Source organism: Procambarus clarkii, chromosome 81 (genome assembly GCF_040958095.1).
Source record: "Procambarus clarkii isolate CNS0578487 chromosome 81, FALCON_Pclarkii_2.0, whole genome shotgun sequence".
Taxonomy (NCBI): domain Eukaryota; kingdom Metazoa; phylum Arthropoda; class Malacostraca; order Decapoda; family Cambaridae; genus Procambarus; species Procambarus clarkii.
This window is the reverse complement of record NC_091230.1, coordinates 18,451,516-18,473,167: the sequence shown is the minus strand read 5'-3', so window position 1 is coordinate 18,473,167 and position 21,652 is coordinate 18,451,516. Positions and strand designations below refer to the sequence as shown.

The following is a 21,652-nucleotide window of genomic DNA, read 5'->3' as shown; positions in this document are numbered from 1 at the left end:
TTATCTGAGTTAATGAGTGTGTGTAAGTTAATGGTGTATAAAATGAACTGGTTCTGTTAATGGAGGTGCACACCAGGGTTGTGTGATGTGGTTCAGGATACTGTATATAGTATACTGTATGAATGGGGCCACGAGGGAGTTTAAAAGCAAGAATATTTTAAAAAGGTGTAAACCTAGTACAATCCGAGAACTAGATGTGCATAATTTGCTTCCTAAATTAGATGTACAGTATGTTTATGACTTTATTTAGCAATGTGAAGAGATTTATGTAGACCAATTACAAATTTTATTGAGGTGTATTGGAGACAACTGAAAAATTTAAATATATTTTTTCATAAAAATTCAATATTTGTGCACAAATCTTCATGGAATGGGTTAGCGACTTGTGTATGGTTGCTAGATAAACGTATGGTATGAATGGGAAATAGCAAGGTAGAGCAAAAGAAATGGATAATCTGAGAAGTATGTGTGCAGTGCTAAAATATGAAATGAAAATGTGTGTGTACTGTCAAAGCCAATTAACTGAAAGATTGAGTGGAGCATCACTGAGATACTTGTACAAGTTGAACAATTAGATGATGATGATGGGAAAAAACTAGTACTGTAGATTAAAGTTAATTTGAGATGAAGTAGGCTAGAAAGAAAGTGTAGACATATAGTGTGTGTGTTGGGAAGATGGAAACGATTATGGATAACGCAGGATTTAAAATGCAAGGCTGAGTGGAAGCAATTCTTAAAGGAATAAATATGTTCATAAATGAATTCATAGCGAGCACTGTACACCTAATCTAATGAAACGTTGGAGGGCTTTTGGAGTGTTCTAGTGCTTACCTATTCCTGGTACTGTTTATTGTATTTTGAATGATAATGAATGGAAGTGTGATACGTACAGTATTTAAAAAATTTGTATTTAATGTCTGTAACCTTCTTTTACTATAGCCTTCCCAGCTTGATGCCTTCTTTGATAATTACTTTTTACTATATTACTTGCCTTTTCTTTTTTTCTCTGGGCTTTTGCCTTATCACACCATGAAAGTGGGTAATGGAGTTACTGATGTGTGCACTTTATGTACATACGTACGTACATATACATGATTCATCCTACAAAATCTGGATTTACATTATATAACAGATTCCTCTAATCAACAGTCTAAATACACCCACTGTGAATCAGAACTAAATATTCACCCATACCTCTTTAAAATACTGGTTTTTTAAGAGTTAATGAAAAATGAAACTTTTACTGAAGGGAAGTTTGGTCTGTGGGAAAGTCAATGAGATCTGTTAGGAAGTAGTAATAAGGCTGATTTGTCATTTTGAAAGCCTGAATATCGTTGAGATGTGTTATGCTTTTAAACAGTTGAGCTACATATTCTTCCTGGCTTGGTGCCTTCTTTTGATAATTATTTACTTTTAAATAATTGATCATATCTTTTCATTGTGGCTTGTAATTAATAAATCAAAAGTTGATTGCATGAAGGTGGACACGAATTTACAAGTGTTGCTAGTCAGGTTTAAATATTCAATGTTACTAAGTGATATATATTTATATACATGGTTATCATGTCACATGCACATCATTATTAGTGTAAAAAGTTCATACTAATTTATCCAAAGTAATTTGGAACATGGCTTCAAGGAAAAAGCTGCCCATACTAATACTAAAGCTTAGTGAACAGTGACAAATCCACCAATTTAACTCTATAATTGGGATTGTTAAACTTTGATATTGATGCCATGTTATTTCCCTTGGTCAGGAACAGGAAGTCTGTCTATTAGGCCTTCCTAGGTAAATGACATTTCTCAAGATGCAACCTGCAATAATTGCTTTAACTTGTGAGTGCCTACTTACTGCTAGGTGAACAAAGGTATCATGTGTAAGGAGCATGCCTTACAGTCTCTACCAGTGTAGAAATTGAATCTGGGACTGCACTCCAATAAGGCTATATTGAAATGTTATTTAATACTGTATACAGTACTGCAAAATGCAAATATTTTTGTGAAAATCTAATTAATGTATACAGCATAGAAAGAAAGGTAACCTTTAATTATAAAATTGTGGAAAACTTAATGGACCTTTAAGAGTGTTGCAGGTGTCACCGAGCAGGACGTTGAGATGCTTGGAACGTTTACAGTCGAGAATGTACCAGTGGGTCGAAACAGTAATGTTAAAACATTTTTGAGATTGCTCTGTGAGAAAGCATTGGAATATCTGACTCCAGCTTAGATGCATGTAGCTTAAGCTGACTCTCCAGGTGCATATCCATTTGTGACCTCAAGGAAGTTGACTCCATCTGCAGCTTTTTCGGTGTCTTGGATACATTAACTAGGTGAGCTTAGAAAGTTAATTTCAAGACGAAGTCATACTTCTCAAAAATCTTCTCAAGTCCTTGTATTCTTCAATCGACAGTCTTAAGTTCAGTCCTATTATATAAAAATAGGTGTATATTATAATTTTTGTTTAGGTATTTTTGTCTTTTTATTTTACAACATTTGGATAAAAGGTAATTAAAATAATATATTAGTATAATGTATACTGTATTATAAAATTTTGACTGAGAAGACTGCAGTACAGTACAGTATACTGTATTCATATTTCAAGCAAATCTACCAGTCCCTGAATTAAGTTTTATAAATTTAAACAAAATTTGCCACTATGTTTATACTGTACTTCTATTTAGCCTGGATCAGACATTATGCTTATTACATTTAGAAGTGTAAGTGAAACTCAATAAAATGTAGGTCATTGTAATCAAGTGTATTGAACTATTTTCTATAGTGCTGTATGTCATGTGGCAGTAAGATATTTTGTGTTTGGTCCATCAAGTGATTTTAGGAATATATTGAATTGCTGGTGGGTGACTACTTTAAAACCTACATACAATGTACACTAAATGAATAATCAAAAGATAATATCTTCCTGGCCCCGATAACCACCACACTGACACCTTCCTCATCAATCTAATAATCCACATTCATTGTGTCAGGTTCATTCTAAATGTACTCCATTTATATTCTTATTTCCTTCATCTTTATCCTGTCCAATACATCCTCCTCTTTTGCCTATATGAATAAATCCAAGTTTGTCTCTCTGTCCACTATACAGTTGGACACTAATGATCAGAATTCAATGAAATTTTTCATATTTTACCCAAAGAAAGTCATAGGTTATACAGGTTCTTGACCAGTTAGGCTTAACCATTTCTGATCTATTGGAAGTCATTAGGCCAAAGTGCCCTGCTTATTGTTAAAACATAAGGGTCACTACAAAAGCTATTGATGATTAAGGGAATAAAGTTAAATGTACTTAAAAGTTTTCTGTACTTACAATAGTGAATCCTTTTCTTTCATGCTTTGAGTTTTTCTTTCTCAAGTCCAGTAAATACTTCTCTGTAGATCTAATTTATCCTAGCTGTGGATTGTTTATGAATGATCAGTGCCATTATTTCACAGAGAAATAAGCACCAAGTCTATGTATGTACCATGCACTTTGCTTCCCATTTTTTATTTACCTGTAAAACTTAGACATGTGGGAATTTCATGTTTGGTACTGCAGTGAATTTACACTTTCATTTTCATGTTGTGTTTGGGGGGGAAATAAAATTATAAGTTATTTAGAAAGTGCCACCGTTCATGCTCCTGACTTATAAAATAATAAATAAAATAAAACCAATAATATTTGTGGTGTGATCAACATTTACTCTCTCGAATGATGAAGTCTGTGGGGAAAATTAAAACTCTTAAATGTGTAAAACAACACTATTCTGAGGACCAAAAATCATAAAAATTTTGGGAAAATATGGAGTATTTTGCTCGCACACATGCACCTTGTCTCTTCCATTTTCTCAGCCTTTCTCTTTTCATATTTTTTATTTAAAGTTGTACATAGTTAAGAAAGTACTGCAGGTTTATCAAGTAGGAGCTTTCTATGCAAACTGTTATTGGGGTGCCTACTAAATTTTATATCTTTTCATTTTCCCCAGATGTGAAACTCTAGTGCCATTGACATACACTGTTTTTAATCATTTGGAAAGTTCAGCATAATGCCCTGCATCTCGCAAGCCTGGGTTTGCAAACCTCAAAGTCTGGGTTTGAGTCCTGGCTAGGTAGGATTGACTGGGTGCTGGTCTATAACTGTTCCATTCACCCAACAGTAATTGGGCACGTGGTTGTTAACCAGCTGGTGGGTTGTGTTCCTGGGAAGATTACTAGAAGGTTCACCATGAGCTATGGGAAAGGAAAGCTGTCTATCTTCTAACAAGTCAGAAGTCGTCTGCTCCTGTCCTGTACCCACAGGTGTAAAAATAAACAGTTGAAACTGATGGTTTCTTGTAATTTATTTTCTTAGGTATATATTAACACACGCACACGCGTGCACACTTATTTACTGCTAGGTAAACAGGTGTAAGGAAATGATGCCCAATTGTTTGTCTTGTCAGAGAATTAAACCTGGTGTCTCAAATGCATGTCAAGGTTGTTCACCTCTAGACCTTGGCTTTCTCATATATATACTGTATGTATATTTGTGTGAGAGATTTATTTATGTATTTATTTGTTGATCTGGTATTACAGAATGCTAGTAACAATAAAATTATTAGTGTTGTAAATTTGAAAGACTAGGTCACTAATAGATGCATGAAGCTATGGTTTTGACTAACATAATTGAGAGGTTATTCTGAAAGCCTGAAGATTGACGGTGTACATAACCTTTTCAAAAGTTGGATGACTGACAAATATCTTTACTGTTGGTAGTACTGAAAATCGATTTTGATGTGTGTTTGCCAAAATAGTTTCCAGTAATTGTAAGACAGACAGACAGCATGTGTTTGGAGATACCAATTCTTTTTCAAGTACAGTACTGTATATAATATATCATCGATAAAATTTACAAGTGAAGTAGAGATATAAATAGAAAAATAAAGTTAGTATACAGAGAACAAGAGGAGGTGAAGCATAACTAAACTGTGCAGGGTGGAAGGTTCAATATGGAGGGCTGGTCGACCATGAGGAACAGACGTGAAGAGTGACATGTCTACACTTTTCCTGGTGGACGTCACTGTACGAGAGTGTCGCCGTCATCTTTTTCAGGAATACCGCCTGCAGCTTGCCGCAAGTGAGGTAGCTCATCCTGTACACACAACTCAGGAACTTCTCGCGAATACTGTTGGATAGAAACAAATTTAAATTACTGTATTGCAAATGTGATGATTAATAATATTGATTGTTTTGTACACAGCACCTGTATACAGAATCATCAATAATCTCCAGTATACTTGGTAGATATGTGTTGAGGGTTGATTGAACTGTGCCTTATTAAATGAAGGCTTAACAAATACTGTAGTTAGATATTTTTTATGAAAGCCAAGGTTGCAAACACAAGGCAATAAATTTGAATTTGCAAAAAAATGTCTGGTGATAATACAGTAATCAATTAATTCAACCATCTCAAACTTAGATTTTAGTAATATTTCAGTTGTTATACTGGCAATGAGAAACATGTACACCTGACTGTATTAGTTAAGGTGTAACAAACAGATTATATTATTAACAAGATAATCTCTATTTTAGGTTATGTGAAAAAATGAACGCGGCCAGTATGCTAACAGCTAACTTGTACACATTGATAGTATTGAACAGTGCATTTGCAAAGTCTTTAACCTGTAAACATTGGTAAATCTTCCTTACTAAATTAGCAAATTTTGCAAGCAGTCGAGTATCCTGAACACGATCTTTAGTAGTTAAGACATAAACACGACTAATTTTTTTTAAATAAATACAAGAGTTCTTACATTCTAGTACATCCACTAGCACGCATAGTGTTTCGGGCAAGTTCTTAATCCTAATTTTCCCTGGAATACAACCCGCCAAATCGTTTGACAACCAGGTACCCATTCACTGCTGGGTGGACAGAGGCTACAGTTAAGGATTGGTGATCAATCCCAGTCAATCCTCCCTGGCCGGGATTGCAATCCGTCCTCTTAGAAATTACGTTGCTTTTCGCTCGTATGCGCTAGGGCCAAATATCGACGTAACTCAAAATTAAAATTCATTAAAAAAAAAATCCAAAATAACAAGTTAAGGGTCCTCTGGTTAGTTAGGACCCTGTTAGGAAGTTCTCCCAAAATTTCAAAACGTCATGAAACCTGTTTATTTAAAGTATCCTCTCCAAACCTAACAGCCTAAGCCAGAGGACCTAAAACAGAAAACGGGAGAGTACATCACTCGTGAGCCGATTTCAGTTTGAATTATGTCCCCATTTTTTTTTAACTGAGTGCGCTTACGAGCGAAAAACGACGTAATTTGTAAGAGGACGGGTTGGGATACGAACCCAGGCCTAATCGTTAACGAAGTGCGGAGCGAGTGTGTTATCACTGCGCCACGGGGACCAATAAACTTTCACACTTTCTCGACCATTGCAATGTACACATCTTACATATCAGCAACGTAAATATGCACTCTAATAACCAGACGAGGTAAACGCACCACTTACAAGCCAGCAGACTACAAACACGTGTAATTAACTATACCAGGCAGCAGAAGTCTCCATTTGCTTCACTAACCAGCAGATGTTGTGGTCGCGCTGCACCTGAGTGATGTTGGGGCGAGAATGTTCGAGTCCCACCAGGTACTTGAAGTGAAGGTGGCAGCGATCCCAGTCCTCCCGCACCTCCCGGATACACTTCCCGTGGGAGAGATACTCTGCAGTGGTAAAGAAGGAAGAGTTAGTGTGGGAAAGTTGGTGACAGGAGGGAAGTTGTTAATAATAGGAGGTACAGGAGAGGAAGAGTTAAACCATTTAAATGTACACAAAACGCGTAACATTTGTAACGCATATATTTATGTTTACACTTTAAGTGATTTTTTTTCCATTGTTTAATTTCCGGAGAAAATGTTATTGTTTTGTCCGGTTCCGCCAGCTTTTCATACTTGTAAACACGAGCGCACGGCGTGGAAGGAGACCTGAGTGATGTCTGCACATCACAGTCTCCTGGGCTACCTCTTTCGTCGTCAGATGGACTCTCCGGCCTCTTGGTGGTGCCCACAGCAAGAAGGAACAAGAGAACCTCAACACCATCCACGTTTTACCTCCGGCAGGACTCCTTCCTACACCTTGGCTTGTCAAAACTCCCATCTTACGATCCCACACACTCCTTGATGGTGCCGGACTTGACGTAGAAACACGTTTTGCCGTCCTCCAACGCCTCTTTAGCATCCTAATTACTAACAAGGCCATTCCGACGTATCTGAACAGTCGCTGAATCTTATGCCGGTTGACTGTTCTTGAATTACGGGATAATGATGGGACCCCTAGTCCCATCGCTGCCCTCGACTACAACACGAACAACATCGACATCGTTGTCATGGTGTCTGGCAAGAAGTAAGTTCTGTACTGTTAATTAGTTATACATAATTAATTTGTTATATAGGCTGCATGAAATGAGCAAAACAAACAATTAATCATTTACCTGAGGGCCACTAACACTAGTTGTCTCGACGATGACAGGAAGCCGACGGTTTGTCAAAAGGTCCCCCTTTCCCCCATTTACCCTGATGATTTTTTCTAGCTGGATTTACAAATTTAAAGAGAGTTTTGGCATTTATGGCTTCGGTGGGTAGGTGGTTCCATATAACCCTGTGGGTGAAAATATTTCCAGTTTTCAGTCCAGCATCAGGTTAACCAGTTTAGTTAGAATTTTGATGCCCATCTATAATTAATTAAATGAAGTAGGGTTCAAGAACTGGCTAAGGTGAACCCATTATATGTCATCGCTGATGACATATAATGGGTCAAACGTAATGATCTATGCTATTATAACTTAACCTTACCATAATCAAATTAATAGATAAATTTAGGTGTTTTATATATACTGTTCATGAAGTGTGTAATGTCACTGATGTCATAATTTTAACTGGCACTTTTTGGATACCATGTGAGTTTAAATTGATACCATGTAACCATGATATCAATACCATGATAGCATGGAACACAGCACAACGGGCGTCGTGAGTTAATCACGTGTCAATATTTCAGCTACATTATTTTTTTAGTCGTGTTCATATGTAGTTGTCAAGAGCCATATCGCCTTGCTTAAATAATTCAGAAGAAATCCCATATCCAAGTCAAATGAATAAATCCTGTTTACGTATTGGTTTATTAAGTTAATCAATAACATTTACCAAAGTATTAAGCACAAACCCGAGTAGGTATTGCTTTCTAGACAAACTTTAAACTCAATTCATCTACAATAATTATGTTTCTGCGTACTTTATTCATATCCTTTGGTGGAAACTTTTACTAATAACAGAACAATTAGTCGAGTTGAATAACCTTAATAAAGCAAGCAATTGCGTGAGTGAGATGAGACAACATTAATTTTGTACCGATGTTCACCAGGCGAATATGCTTCTCGGGCTTTGATGAGAATAGTTTAAACACACACACACACACACACACACACACACACACACACACACACACACACACACACACACACACACACACACACACTCACTCACTCACTCACTCACTCACTCACTCACTCTCTCTCTCTCTCTCTCTCTCTCTCTCTCTCTCTCTCTCTCTCTCTCTCTCTCTCTCTCTCTCTCTCTCTCTCTCTCTCTCTCTCTCTCTCTCTCTCTCTCTTCTCTTCTCTCTCTTTCTCTCTCTCTTATATGACATGATAATGCATTAATAAAATAAATTGAAATTAATATTTTGTTAAACTTTTAACGACATTGAAAGATACACTGTTTCTAAAATGAGACAACAAACAATTTAAATATAAAATCAATATATGTAAAATTCGAAGGATAAACAGAAGCTAATTACATCATGAAATGATAAAAATTAGCTCAGCCTAAACATTTCACATCATGATAAGACTCAGGGGCCAACGCCTAGGATTCGTCAAGCATTTACCCAACCACTTACGAAACCTGTACATCTTTCCTCAATCATGGTTGCTTTGTTTACATTTTATAAACAGTTGATGAGCTCCGGAGTGCGCGAGGTTGGGTATAGCAATAATAACCTTGGACTGTGAAATTTCGAAGTGTTTTTTTCGTAGCTGTTTAATGAATTCAAAAAGAACTGGCAGATTGATGAAAGATGTATAGGTCGAAAGTGGTTGTTGATGAATCCTGGCCATTATAAACTCTTCTTGCCTCCAACATTAGCACAAATAAAAGTATAGCTCATTATGAGTGTCAGATTTCCATTGATTTTTTTATTTCACTAAGGCGCAAACCTCCAAAATGGGTTAAAGCGGGTCGAGTTAACCGGAGTAGGGAGAGAGCCTTTCCTTGCTACTTGGATCATTTCTATTCTTGTAGAGAAAAATGTTCAAAATCTTTTTTTTCTCCATCTCTTGCAGATAACATTCGTGGACCCGTTGGTCTTTTGGTATGTATCTTTTGTGCATATACTCTTATCAGCCTACTCCCCATTCCCCTACTCTCTTCCCTCTCTCTACTTCCTCCTCACTCCCAAGATACCTCCCATTTACCCCCCCCCCCTGTAATAATTTAAGTCTTTGGTAAAGATAATCCTTTGAAGATGGAAAATCATATGCCAGGTAAAGATTGTTGAAATACCATATCTAAGGAAAATCTGAACATTTGATATCAAGATCATGAGGGCCTTTTGCATGCAACTAATGAGAAACAAGTTTGAAGAACTCATCCACTTTGTAATTAAAGTTAGATTTTTGTGTTAGATTTTTATGGTCATTGCTATCTTTTATTGCTGGATTTAATAGCTTCACGTCAGGAAACCCACTGCAGCACGGTAACTATTCCCTTCACAGGCAAATATGAAATTTAAAAATTCCATCCAATAACTCTTAATTACAGTGTTATATTACGTCTCAGGTCATTTTCGGTCCCATTTTGTCAACAAAAATTCACGACGGGAAAGTTTTTTTTTATCACGGGAACATGATGATTGCTCCCAGAGTTAACTGAGAACTAAATACGAAATGTCAATTTCTATTTGTTATTGGTTGCCATTATTGTATATGTTTTAAGGAAGTCATAATTGTTTATCGTAATAGTAAATAGTAATCTGGTAGACGGGTGTCGGATGTGTTATATCCTCGCCCGTGTATGCACACTTATTTTTTTATTTAACTTTTATTTCAACAAGTTTTTTTTAACAAAAACTTGTTTATGTAGACTTAGAACCTAAATAGTTTTATAAATTTATGTACACGGGAGGTTCATATTGACATTGAACGGCGTAGCCCTTTGATGGGCGTTATTATAAGAAATACATATTTCCCATGCGGGAGCAGTCGTGTGTGTGTGGGTGTTGTGATTTATAACCTATAATCGTTATCGGCTTTAATATATCACTTTGACATTTACATTTTCAGCCTTCTTTCTAGTCGGTTATCTTTCCAATTTAATTGTATTTAATAAGTATATTACGGATATACTTTTAGGTCATGTACTGTTTACAGTTGCTGTGGCTTTAATCATTCTCGAGAGTGATAGGCTAAAATCTCAACGCGTAAACAACCATCTCAGAAATATATTTATAAAACATTTGTATTAAACTACCACGAGAGGACTATTAGCATCGTGTTAATACATACATAGATACACATCACAAACAATAAACGTAGTACCGAACATTCTGAGAGATAAACATATGCATTTCCTCCTTTACACAAGTATACATTATTTTCATTCTCAAACACATCGGGCGACGTTGGGGGACAACGTCAGACCGACAATGGGATAAGAAAGGGTTTCACGTATTTAAGATTTACCCTGGAAAGTTAAGCAGCATCTTGCTGCTGTTGTTGTTGTTTTAGATTTAGCTACTCAGAACGAAATGGCCATGTAGCACGGGCTATGGTGAGCCCGTAAAGCATCCTGCTGCCAAACTGGAATTTTCGACTTTCCCTGACTACTGCTGAAGCTCAGAGGACTTAGTGATCCGTTATTAAGACTACTCAATAGTTCGATCGATAGAGCTTCGGCCTCACACACGTGGGAAACAAGGTTCGAGTCTCATAAATCCCGGGTAAATGGAATGTTTATTTCCACGGAAGTTTGGATGACAATTTATATTTATATGACAGCTTCAGTAGTAGTCAGGGAATTTTCTTGATTCATGTTTGACAGTCGTTTAACTAGTCAGTTTGCTCTTCCGGATAATTTAGACATGTGTTCATCTTATACTTATGATTTATATTTATTAATTCCAAACAATACTAACCGAGAAGACGCAGTAACAAAAAGTGTGAGGACTAGGAACCATGTACTATGCTTATATGCAGCATGTCTCCAAGGCAGGTGAATTGTGATGCAAGGTCCCATGAGACCGTACCAACACAATACCATTCGAGCACTGTTATCCCAAACTAAATTAAACCTGCCGTAGGCTATGCCGCTTGGTGCAACAGCTGGCATGTGAATGTCGGTTCGCTTGGTGTAAAGTGTGAATATAGTGTTAGTTCAGTAGTGGTGGCCTGATGGAACGGCTGGCTAGTATTCTCGCTCACCTTTAAACTGATAACGTTTCTCTTGTTTAATGTTTGCCATTCATCTTTAGCAATTATAATCTTGGACCTCTCGACCTCGTGTCCACGTCTACACTCCGGTTATTATTGCTCAGAAGACAGTTTAATTTGTGTGCGAGTTAGTAAACATGATGCTAGATGACGAGACCAGACCCTCGGGAGATGTTGGGGTTGTTGTTGTTTATGATTCGCTACCTGGAACTAAAAGTTCCAAGTAGCACGGGCTATGGTGAGCCCGTAGTGTTGGGATTGGGGGACGGTGTGGAAGCTCCGTTACCTCCTGGTGGAGCTCCTGGGTCACTCTAGCAACGGAGGCTACACACACCCATATAAATAATTAACATTCTTATGTTCCTATGCTCATATATATGTCGTTTGAAGATGTAACTGGTTCCAGCACCTGGCCCCAAGCTTAATTCCCGATCTAACTATGGTTAGGCGTCGGAGTGTGTGTACTCGCAATTCTGAGTCTTGTTGAATTTATTTCCCAGACTTCTAGCTGGCATAGGATTGTTCCAAAATAACTTCTGCGTTCCATAAGTAGTCAGGCTTAAGTGCCATCACGTTCATCACTGCTGGCGGTTTATTACAGCCGAGGGAGAGATACGAGGCTTGGGATTGGATATCGCTTCAGATTTTTTTTTATAATATGAGGAAATGTGAGGCTCTGGGGGTATCAGGTGACCCTTAGCTTCACCTTGGAATCTAGTTGACGCTGAAACTAGTTTGGCTTCGACCTTGAATATATAAATAGATTTCTTAAATATATGGTTTTTGAAAATATTGACCTTACTTCCGCTTTGTGTTACTTTGTCCAGGGCATTTTTAAGTATGTGTGTTTGACATTTGATTTAAATAATTACCGAAAGTGGTAAATCAAACAGTAGTAGAAGACTGTGACTAATTGTGAGATGATATTAATTCACAATACTGGATCTTATTAATTAAGTTAATTAATTGATCTATTTGCCAAACAGCGACGAAGATCATGCTTCTTCGATAATTTAATACTAAAAACGGATTTATGCATTAAGGATTTTGTTTTTATTGACTGCTAATATTTAATATAAATAAACACTGCAGTGTCAAAGCAAAAAATATATTTTTTTATGTTTATTTAATAACTCGTAAATATGTGGGTTTTGTTTGTTTCAATTTAATACTAAATGTCATATGTTTCTGCAGTGATAACAGTTGCAAATGTAAATATGTTTCCATATAAATATAATTGGTCAGTGGACACCAGTGTTATTACCTGAAGTAAAAAAACACCAGCCAGTGTAAGGCGACTCCGGGGGGAACAGAACCACACTGTATTTGCTATTTTGTACAGCAGTACAGCAAATCCCTTGTGGATTTGTTCATTTGATGCATCACGCTATTGTGATTTCTGTGTGTAATGTAGGAAGGACGAAGAGGTAGAACCGCCTATTGACATAGCTCGAGTGCATGAGGGGAATTGTGTAAAATCCTGGTTTGTGTCTCGGAGAGGCTGCAGGATCCAAGTGAATTCAGTAGAATTTCTGGTTGCAAATCTTTTACCATGTCGTAGCTCAGTCGATTAAGGCAGCGTCTGGGATGCTCTCAGACGTAGGTTCGAATCCTCGTCACGGCCCTTGTGGATTTGTTCATTTGATGCGTCACGTTATTGTGATTTTTGTGTGTAATGGCCACTTCAGTATGTTAGGCTGAGTCTGGTAAGAGTTGCTAACTAATGAAGAAATTTGTGATTTATCAAAGATGCCTGGACCTCATTTGAAAGGTTCTTTAGTGTCTAAAAATTGAACTTGATTCTTCAAGAAGGTATAATGATGAATTTTGAATGGCCTTGTGTTTTCACGAGAATATGCCACTGGAAGAGTAACTCATTACTCGAAGAGGAATATGTTTCACTGAAGAAAACTTTGATCTTTCCCATAAAGACTGAAATATCCCTGTTGGAGACACAGACATGCTGATAATAGTACATATCATGTCTCGAAAAAAAGAATGGTTGGAATTCTTGAAAAGTCGTAGATCTTACAGGAAAACAAAATCAGTTTAAAAAATACTAATAAAATTAGGACTCGTGTAATTTGTTGTACAGAGGGCCACTGAAATGAATTACTTAAATCGATGGAAATATGGATAATAAAGAGGACCATTGGAATGGCTGACTCTTTGCTAGAAGACCGGGTCGTAAAGAGGGCCACTAGAATGGGTGGCTAACCTTGCTGGAAGATGTAAGGAAGCCCACTGGAATGGATGACAATTTTTCCTGGAAGACCGGGTCGTAAAGAGGGCAACTGGAAAGGATGTGTAACAGGCGCTGGAAGATTGGGTTGTAAGGAGAGTTACTGGAATGTATGACAGACCTCGCTGGAAGACCGGGTCGTCGCAGAGGAAGGCAAGGGTGGAGCGGGCGCCCTTCAGGTGCTCCTCCAAACCGGCGCGCTCTATCTTCGACATACACTGGGCCGTGTAGGCGTCCACACACCTCATCCCGCCTTTGAAGGCTCTGTGGAAAGACAGAGGAGTTGGGACTAAGTAGCAGTAGTTGGAGCTTTAAATGGTTACACAATGAAAATCACAATAATTTCATGAATCTATGAATACATATTGAAGCTGTACGACTGAATCGAACCCGCGTTCCTGATCATATCAGGCACATGCACTACGGACTGCATCATGATGTGCTAAAAGTATAATGCTTGATTTCACGCTTACCAACGTGTGGAGAGAACATGTTCCAAATGAGTCGCCTACGGAATGAATGATCGGTGATGGAAAGAGGTTCTTGAGAATGGCACAGCCAACATGAGGCTGTTGATGGCTGAGCGCCTTATGTTGCAGGTGCCAACTTCGGTTGTCAAAAAAACTGGACCAGGACAGTTACCAGGTAGGGAATCTTGAGAACCTTGGTCTTATACATAACACTAAGACCACCAGCATCTTTATGGTGCTGAAGTTTCTGATGTATTGACCAGTTCAGCCAATCTGTGCCGAAGAGACGAGTCTTCTTGCATGGTTTTCCACCTTGTCCACAATTCGGATAGATGTGGGGTTAGACCATCCAGGAGAGTGGTGAATATTCAAGATGGAAGTGAACTTGTGCTTCACATTTTGGAACCCCCGCTGTCAAGGTGAAAGATGCATCTTAGGGCTGAAGGTTCTTTTCCTCCTTTTCCTTTTCCTTTCCTTTTCCTTTCCTTTTCCTCCCCCCCCCCCTTCCCCCCCCCCTCTCTCTCTCTCTCTCTCTCTCTCTCTCTCTCTCTCTCTCTCTCTCTCTCTCTCTCTCTCTCTCTCTCTCTCTCTCTCTCTCTCTCTCTCTCTCTCTCTCTCTCTCTCTGAAAATAAGTATTTATGAGCCACAATGACTAGCGAACAACAGTGTTGTGAGGACCATAGTGTGTTGCTGAATGATAATATTGTGTAGGTGAGTGCTGGAGGCTGGAGCAGGCTCAGCGCGGCCCGGCCTCGTTCTCACGACTGAATTGCGATCAAAGTCACAATTACAAATATATCACATTTCCCGTACATGTATTTTCCTGGGAAATAATAATGTAATGTTTTTCGTCTGTGTATTTACATGCATGTGCGTAGATTACCAAATATAAACAGGGTATGTGTATATGTGTGTATATCAGAATATGTGTACGTGTGCACATGAGAGCATGTGTATACATCACCTGCACATGTGGGTGAGATGTTTGGGTTGGTGTGGCAGACCAGTCCTGGTCATGTGGGGCACGATCTTAGCCAAGCAGGCGTCCAGCTCCGTCTTGTTGGGGCACTGCGTAACCCCCGCCGACCATCCTGGGGAAAATAATGGTGCGAGGATACATGTTACTTGCAGTGTCGTCAACCATCCTGGGGAAAGTAATGGTGCGAGGTTACATGTTACTCGCAGTGTCGTCAACCATCCTGGGAAAGTAATGGTGCGAGGTTACATGTTACTCGCAGTGTCGTCAACTATCCTGGGGAAAGTAATGGTGCGAGGTTACATGTTACTCGCAGTGTCGTCAACCATCCTGAGGAAAGTAATGGTGCGAGGTTACATGTTACTCGCAGTGTCGTCAACCATCCTGGGGAAAGTAATGGTGCGAGGTTACATGTTACTCGCAGTGTCGTCAACTATCCTGGGGAAAGTAATGGTGCGAGGTTCCATGTTACTCGCAGTGTCGTCAACCATCCTGAGGAAAGTAATGGTGCGAGGTTACATGTTACTCGCAGTGTCGTCAACCATCCTGGGGAAAGTAATGGTGCGAGGTTACATGTTACTCGCAGTGTCGTCAACCATCCTGGGGAAAGTAATGGTGCGAGGTTACATGTTACTCGCAGTGTCGTCAACCATCCTGGGGAAAGTAATGCATACCTGCATGGCGCCAAAGTGTCGTTCAGTAATTGGGGCGGGTAAAATAGTGCAGTGATATTTCAGTAATAGTCGGGATCGTCTACCTTCTTGGGGAAAAAATTATTGAGGTTAAGAGATCATAGATTCTATGTCAAATAAGAGAAAGGAATTTATTACAACAAACGGGGAACGAAGTGAAGGTAAACTGCAGCTAACAATCCCATGAGCCACGAGTTACGGTCAGCTTCGGCTGATGGGTCACTGAAATGATCGACTTTTAGAAACGTTCAGCGAGGCGCACAATTAATTCTGGAACCCGGAATGACCCTCCTGGGTTGGCGCCAAGTCTACTTTTTTTCATTGTCGTGTATGTAAGGAACGAGAAAACTTCAGGTGTTTGTGTGGATCTGCGTCCTCAATATTTCCTGGGACATTTCAGTATCTCTGTATGGGAACTAAACTTGTCTGTGGCGACACCAATATACACAGAACACTAGGAAAAGCAGAAATGGTTTATCGTCTAGACTGCTATAAAAATATTATTTAAAGACACAAAGGACGAAGATAATAGAAAGCACTGTTGAGTATATTTTTAGTCATGAGAGTGGTGTTCTAAGGGTTCCAAGAGAACAGGGAAAAGTCAAGATGACCTAATGAAGGAAATGTTAGCCCAAGTTTGGGAGGAATTTAGGAAGAAGAGGCATGAAATAAAGAATACAATAAACAACCTGCAAAGTGAGCTGACAGCAGCAAAGGAGATCAAATCCCTCACAGAGAAAAATAATGAGCTAACATCAGGTAATCATCCAAAGGGAAGATGGAGATGGTGCATTGGTAAGAAATGCCTCTGTATGTGAAACATTTGCGCAGAGTCTATGACACAGTACCCCATAAGAGGCTGATGAATAAGCTGGAGAAACAGGCAGGAGTAACGGGTAGGGTGCTCCAGTGGGTAAGGGAGTACCTAAGCAATAGGAAGCAAAGAGTTACAATGAGAGGCGAGACCTCAGATTGACGTGAAGTCACCAGTGGGGTCCCACAGGGCTCTGTACTCGGACCTATCCTGTTTCTGATATACGTAAATGATCTCTCAGAGGGTATAGACTCATTCCCCTCAATGTTTGCTGACGACACCAAAATTATGAGAAGGATTAAGACAGAGGAGGACAGCTTGAGGCTTCAAGAAGACCTGAACAAGCTGCAGGAATGGTCGAACAAGTGGTTGTTAGAGTTTAACCCGAGCAGATGTAATGTAATGAAGATAGGTGTGGGGAGCAGGAGACCAGAAACAAGGTATCATTTGGGAGATGAAATACTTCAAGAATCAAAGAGAGAAAGATCTGGGGGTTGATATCACGCCAGACCTGTCCCCTGAAGCCCATATCAAGAGGATAACATCAGCGGCATATGCCCGGTTGGCCAACATAAGAACGGCCTTTAGAAACTTGTGTAAGGAATCATTCAGAACTTTGTATACCTCATATGTCAAACCAATTCTAGAGTATGCAGCTCCAGCATGGAGGCCATATCTAGTCAAGCATAAAACTATGTTGGAAAAGGTTCAAAGGTTTGCCACCAGACTAGTACCCGAACTGAGGGGTATGAGCTACGAGGAGAGACCACGGGAATTAAACCTCACGTCACTGGGAGACAGAAGCGTTAGGGAGGGACATGATCACCACATACAAGATTCTCAGAGGAATTGATGATAAAGACAGACTATTTAATACCAGGAGGACACGCACTAGGGAACACAGATGGAAATTGAGTGCCCAAATGAGCCAAAGAGACATTGGAATTTTTTTTTCCAGTATCAGAGTAGTAGACAAATGGAATGTATTAGGAAGTGATGTGGTGGAGGCTGACTCCATACACAGTTTCAAGTGTAGATATGATAGAGCCGAATAGGCTTAGGAACCTGTACACCAGTTGATTGACAGTTAAGAGGCGGGACCAAAGAGCCAGAGCTCAACCCCTGCAAGCGCAACTAAGTGAGTACAACTAGACGAGTACACACACACTCACATAGTTGATTGACAGCGGAAAAGCGGGACCAAAGAGCCAGAGCTCAACCCCCGCAAGCACAACTAAGTGAGTACAACTAGATGAGTACACACACACTCACACAGTTGATTGACAGTTAAGAGGCGGGACCAAAGAGCCAGAGCTCAACCCCTGCAAGCGCAACTAAGTGAGTACAACTAGACGAGTACACACACACTCACATAGTTGATTGACAGCGGAAAAGCGGGACCAAAGAGCCAGAGCTCAACCCCCGCAAGCACAACTAAGTGAGTACAACTAGATGAGTACACACACACTCACACAGTTGATTGACAGTTGAGAGGCGGGACCAAAGAGCCAGAGCTCAACCCCCGCAAGCACAACTAAGTGAGTACAACTAGATGAGTACACACACACTCACACAGTTGATTGACAGCTGAGAGGCGGGGCAAAAGAGCCGAAGCTCAACCCCCGCAAGCACAATTACGTGAGTACACACACACGGGGTTGCACGTTCGCGCCCACAGTCCATACACTGTACCTCACAGATGGACACAGACATACACACCCAGACAGACTGAGCCTTAGCAGCCCGGTGTAATAACTTGAGCCTTAATTATCGCATATCAAGTATCGGGGACGCCAGACCTCCCTCGCTTGCCAATTAGAAGACAAATCACCTCACGTTTACCAAGCGTTGGGCCGAGGGTGTTATATTCAAGTGTGCAGGTGCTGGCCTGCACCTCATGACAGTGATGGACAGGTTGGCCATCGCTATTACATGATCACTTGCCCCCCCCTCCCCCCCTCCCCTGTCACTAGACGGGTGACAGGCAAACTGCTGACGTGGGTGAACATTTTTTTGACAGATGAGGGCGGTAACCAGAGACATTGTATCAGATGTTTTGGGTCTTTTCCTCATCTTCATTTAAGCATTACATTATTGCAGTAAGTTTCTCCCCCGAAGGACTAGCGAAGTACCACAAGTACTCTAGGCAGGTAGAAAAATCTAGGAGCTAATATCACGCCGAACCTGTCACCTGAAGCCCACATCAAAATAATATCATCAGCGGCGTATACGAAGCTGGCTAACATCAGAACTACCTTTCGATACTTGTGTAAGGAATATTTTAAATCCTTGTATACCACAAAGGTAAGACCAATCCTGGCGTATGCGGCTCCAGCATGGATGTAATGGGGGACGACTTCGTCCACTACCTAGCCCTTAGTTAACTAAACTTAAAGACCCCAGAGCTCTACCATAGCCTTCAGTCCACTCCTTGTGATCTTAGACGGTTGATCTTAGATACTACACACACGAGAACTGTACTATGGCCCTAGCAAACTCTTGAGACCTGACTTTGTCAAGCACAAGACGAAGCTGAAGAAGGTTCGAAGGTATGACACTAGACTAGGCCCAGAACTAAGAGGCATGAGTTATGAGGAAAGACTGCGTGAATTGCACCTCACATCACTGGAAGACAGAAGAGTTCGGGGAGACATGATCACCATATACAAAATTCTCAGGGGAATTTGATAGGGTAGATAATGACAGATTATTTAAGGGGTGTTACTCTCCCAAGGGGACACAAGTGGAAACTGAATGGCCAAATGAGCCACAGTGACATTAGAAATCAATTTTTCATTGTTAGAGATTAGGAATTTATGTGGTGGAGGCTGACTCCATGCACAATTTCAAATATAGATATAATAAAGCTCAATAAGCTCATGAACGTGTACACAAGCAGATTGATAGTTGAGAGGCGGAACCAAAGAGCCGAAGCTCGATCCCCCCTCCCCCCCGCAAGCACAATTAGGTGTGTACACACACACACACACACACACACACACACACACACACACACACACACACACACACACACACACACACACACACACACACACACACAAGTACTTACCCACCACACAAGCGAGGAACAGGATTAGAGACATGTCTAGCAGAACAGATGGAGGACATGCAGGACGTGGGTCATGTCCCACTGCTCCTTCCACAGCTTCCACACAAATATCAAAATCTTGCAAAACCCCAAATTTCACTTGATCAACGGGAACAGACGGACGCTCCCTGACTTGACGCTAGTTTCTGACTAATCTAAACTAATGTGTCACCGCCCTGATGATGAAAATATGCAGCATTGATGTGGTCGACTGAGTACGAATGAGATATGTTGAGCACGTGGAGATAGTAAATGGGACAAGCCTGGACGCTGGTCTTGCTGCCGGTGGGTCTGGGTGCAGACTGCCAGCAGAACTCTGCACAAGTCCAGACAGGTCCTCCGTGGATGTCTGCGCAGGCCTCACCCCACCAGCGGTAGGAGTTTTTTCTCTGTTCTTTTAATTATATTCGTTCAATGCTCGCTCTTTGATCTAAATATCATTACTAATTTTCGCTTGTCATTTTAAAATATTAACGCATTATTCTTTTGGGCAGAATTTTTATAACTTATAATTAGAAATGTAATCTTCCAGTGTTAACGTAGTTGTAGTAATGAACGTTTTTCATTACATTCCTCTTTTTTGTACACAATAAAAGCCATGTCCTTTGCCATGGTTATTTTGAGTTTGATTTCGAGTGGTCCTGGTGGCTGGGCACCGTTCCTTCACTCCGGCCTCATCCCAGCTCCTGGTCCTCATATTCAGGCTTCTGGTCCTCATATCCCAGCTCCTGGTCCTCATATTCAAGCTTCTGGTCCTCATAGCCCAGCTCCTGGTCCTCATATCCCAGCTCCTGGTCCTCATAGCCCAGCTCCTGGTCCTCATATCCCAGCCAAATATTAGGCACATACAGCAATGTTTAATAGGGATCTTTCCTAGTAAAGGGTCAAATAAGAACAAAAATTAACTTGGGGTAGACACAGTCTCGCCCTTGGCAAAGCGAACCTCGATTAGCTAACTTTCTGTTCCCAGCGAGAGTATACATAGTTTGCTACTGTATACAATTACCCTGGTGGTATTAACAGATGGAAGTGCATTAGGCAGTAATGTGGTGGAGCCAAACTCCATACACAGTTTCAAATGTAGATAATATAGAGCCCAGTAGGCTCAGGAATCTGTACATCAGTTTATTGACATTTGAGAGGCGGGACCAAGGAGTCAAAGCACAACTAGATGAGTACAATTACCCTGGTGCATATTTTTGTTCAGTCCCACAAGCTGATTAGTTACGCATCCAAATAGGTTTTCTTTGATACAGTTTAAAGAAAACGATTTTGTAAATGGGTTAACTAAAATGAATATACATAAAATAAGTCTAAATAACTTCAATAATTTACCAAGTCCACACAGGTAACTGAAGCCGACACTTTCATTTTCATATATGTAGGGTTATTTTTAATGTTTTAAACATGTATTTCTACACACACAATATGTGTGTGTGGGGACACAGGGAAACTTGAGTACCCAAATGAGCCACAGAGGCACTAGAAATAATGTAAAGTAATGAAGTAGCATACAAAGTATGCATAGCATGCATGAAGCAGCATGCATACGTAAAGTAATGAAGATAGGTGAAGGGAGCGGGAGGCCAGATGCAAGGTACCATTTGTGAGATGAAATTCTTAATCAGAAAGTAAGACTTGGCTGGTTGATATCACGCCAGACCTGTCCCCTTAGGCCCTACATCAAGAGAATATCATCAGCGGCATATGCCAAGGTGGTCAACATAAGAACGGCCTTTAGAAACTTGTGTAAGGAATAATTCAGAACCTTGTATACCACATGTGTCAGACCAATCATGGAGTATGCAGCTCAAGCATGGAGTCCGTAT

At 40.1% G+C, this 21,652-nt stretch overlaps 1 protein-coding gene across 2 annotated transcripts; it reads right to left on the bottom strand.

Annotated features, from left to right (window-relative positions):
• Positions 1-4,858: 4,858 nt before the first annotated feature.
• Positions 4,859-20,126, bottom strand: LOC123773123 (uncharacterized). 2 transcript variants are annotated; one of them, XM_069315254.1, is made up of 5 exons: positions 19,785-20,126; positions 15,197-15,323; positions 13,883-14,025; positions 6,528-6,699; positions 4,859-5,161 (listed from the first exon to the last, which is right to left on the bottom strand). In XM_069315254.1, the coding sequence occupies exons 1-5, from the start codon at positions 19,816-19,818 to the stop codon at positions 4,981-4,983; spliced, it is 657 nt and encodes a 218-aa protein (XP_069171355.1). In that variant the 5' UTR covers positions 19,819-20,126; the 3' UTR covers positions 4,859-4,980. The 2 variants fall into 2 exon arrangements, with proteins under 2 accessions (XP_069171355.1, XP_045622576.2); XM_045766620.2 differs by having other exon boundaries at positions 6,561-6,699; positions 19,785-20,123.
• Positions 20,127-21,652: the final 1,526 nt, after the last annotated feature.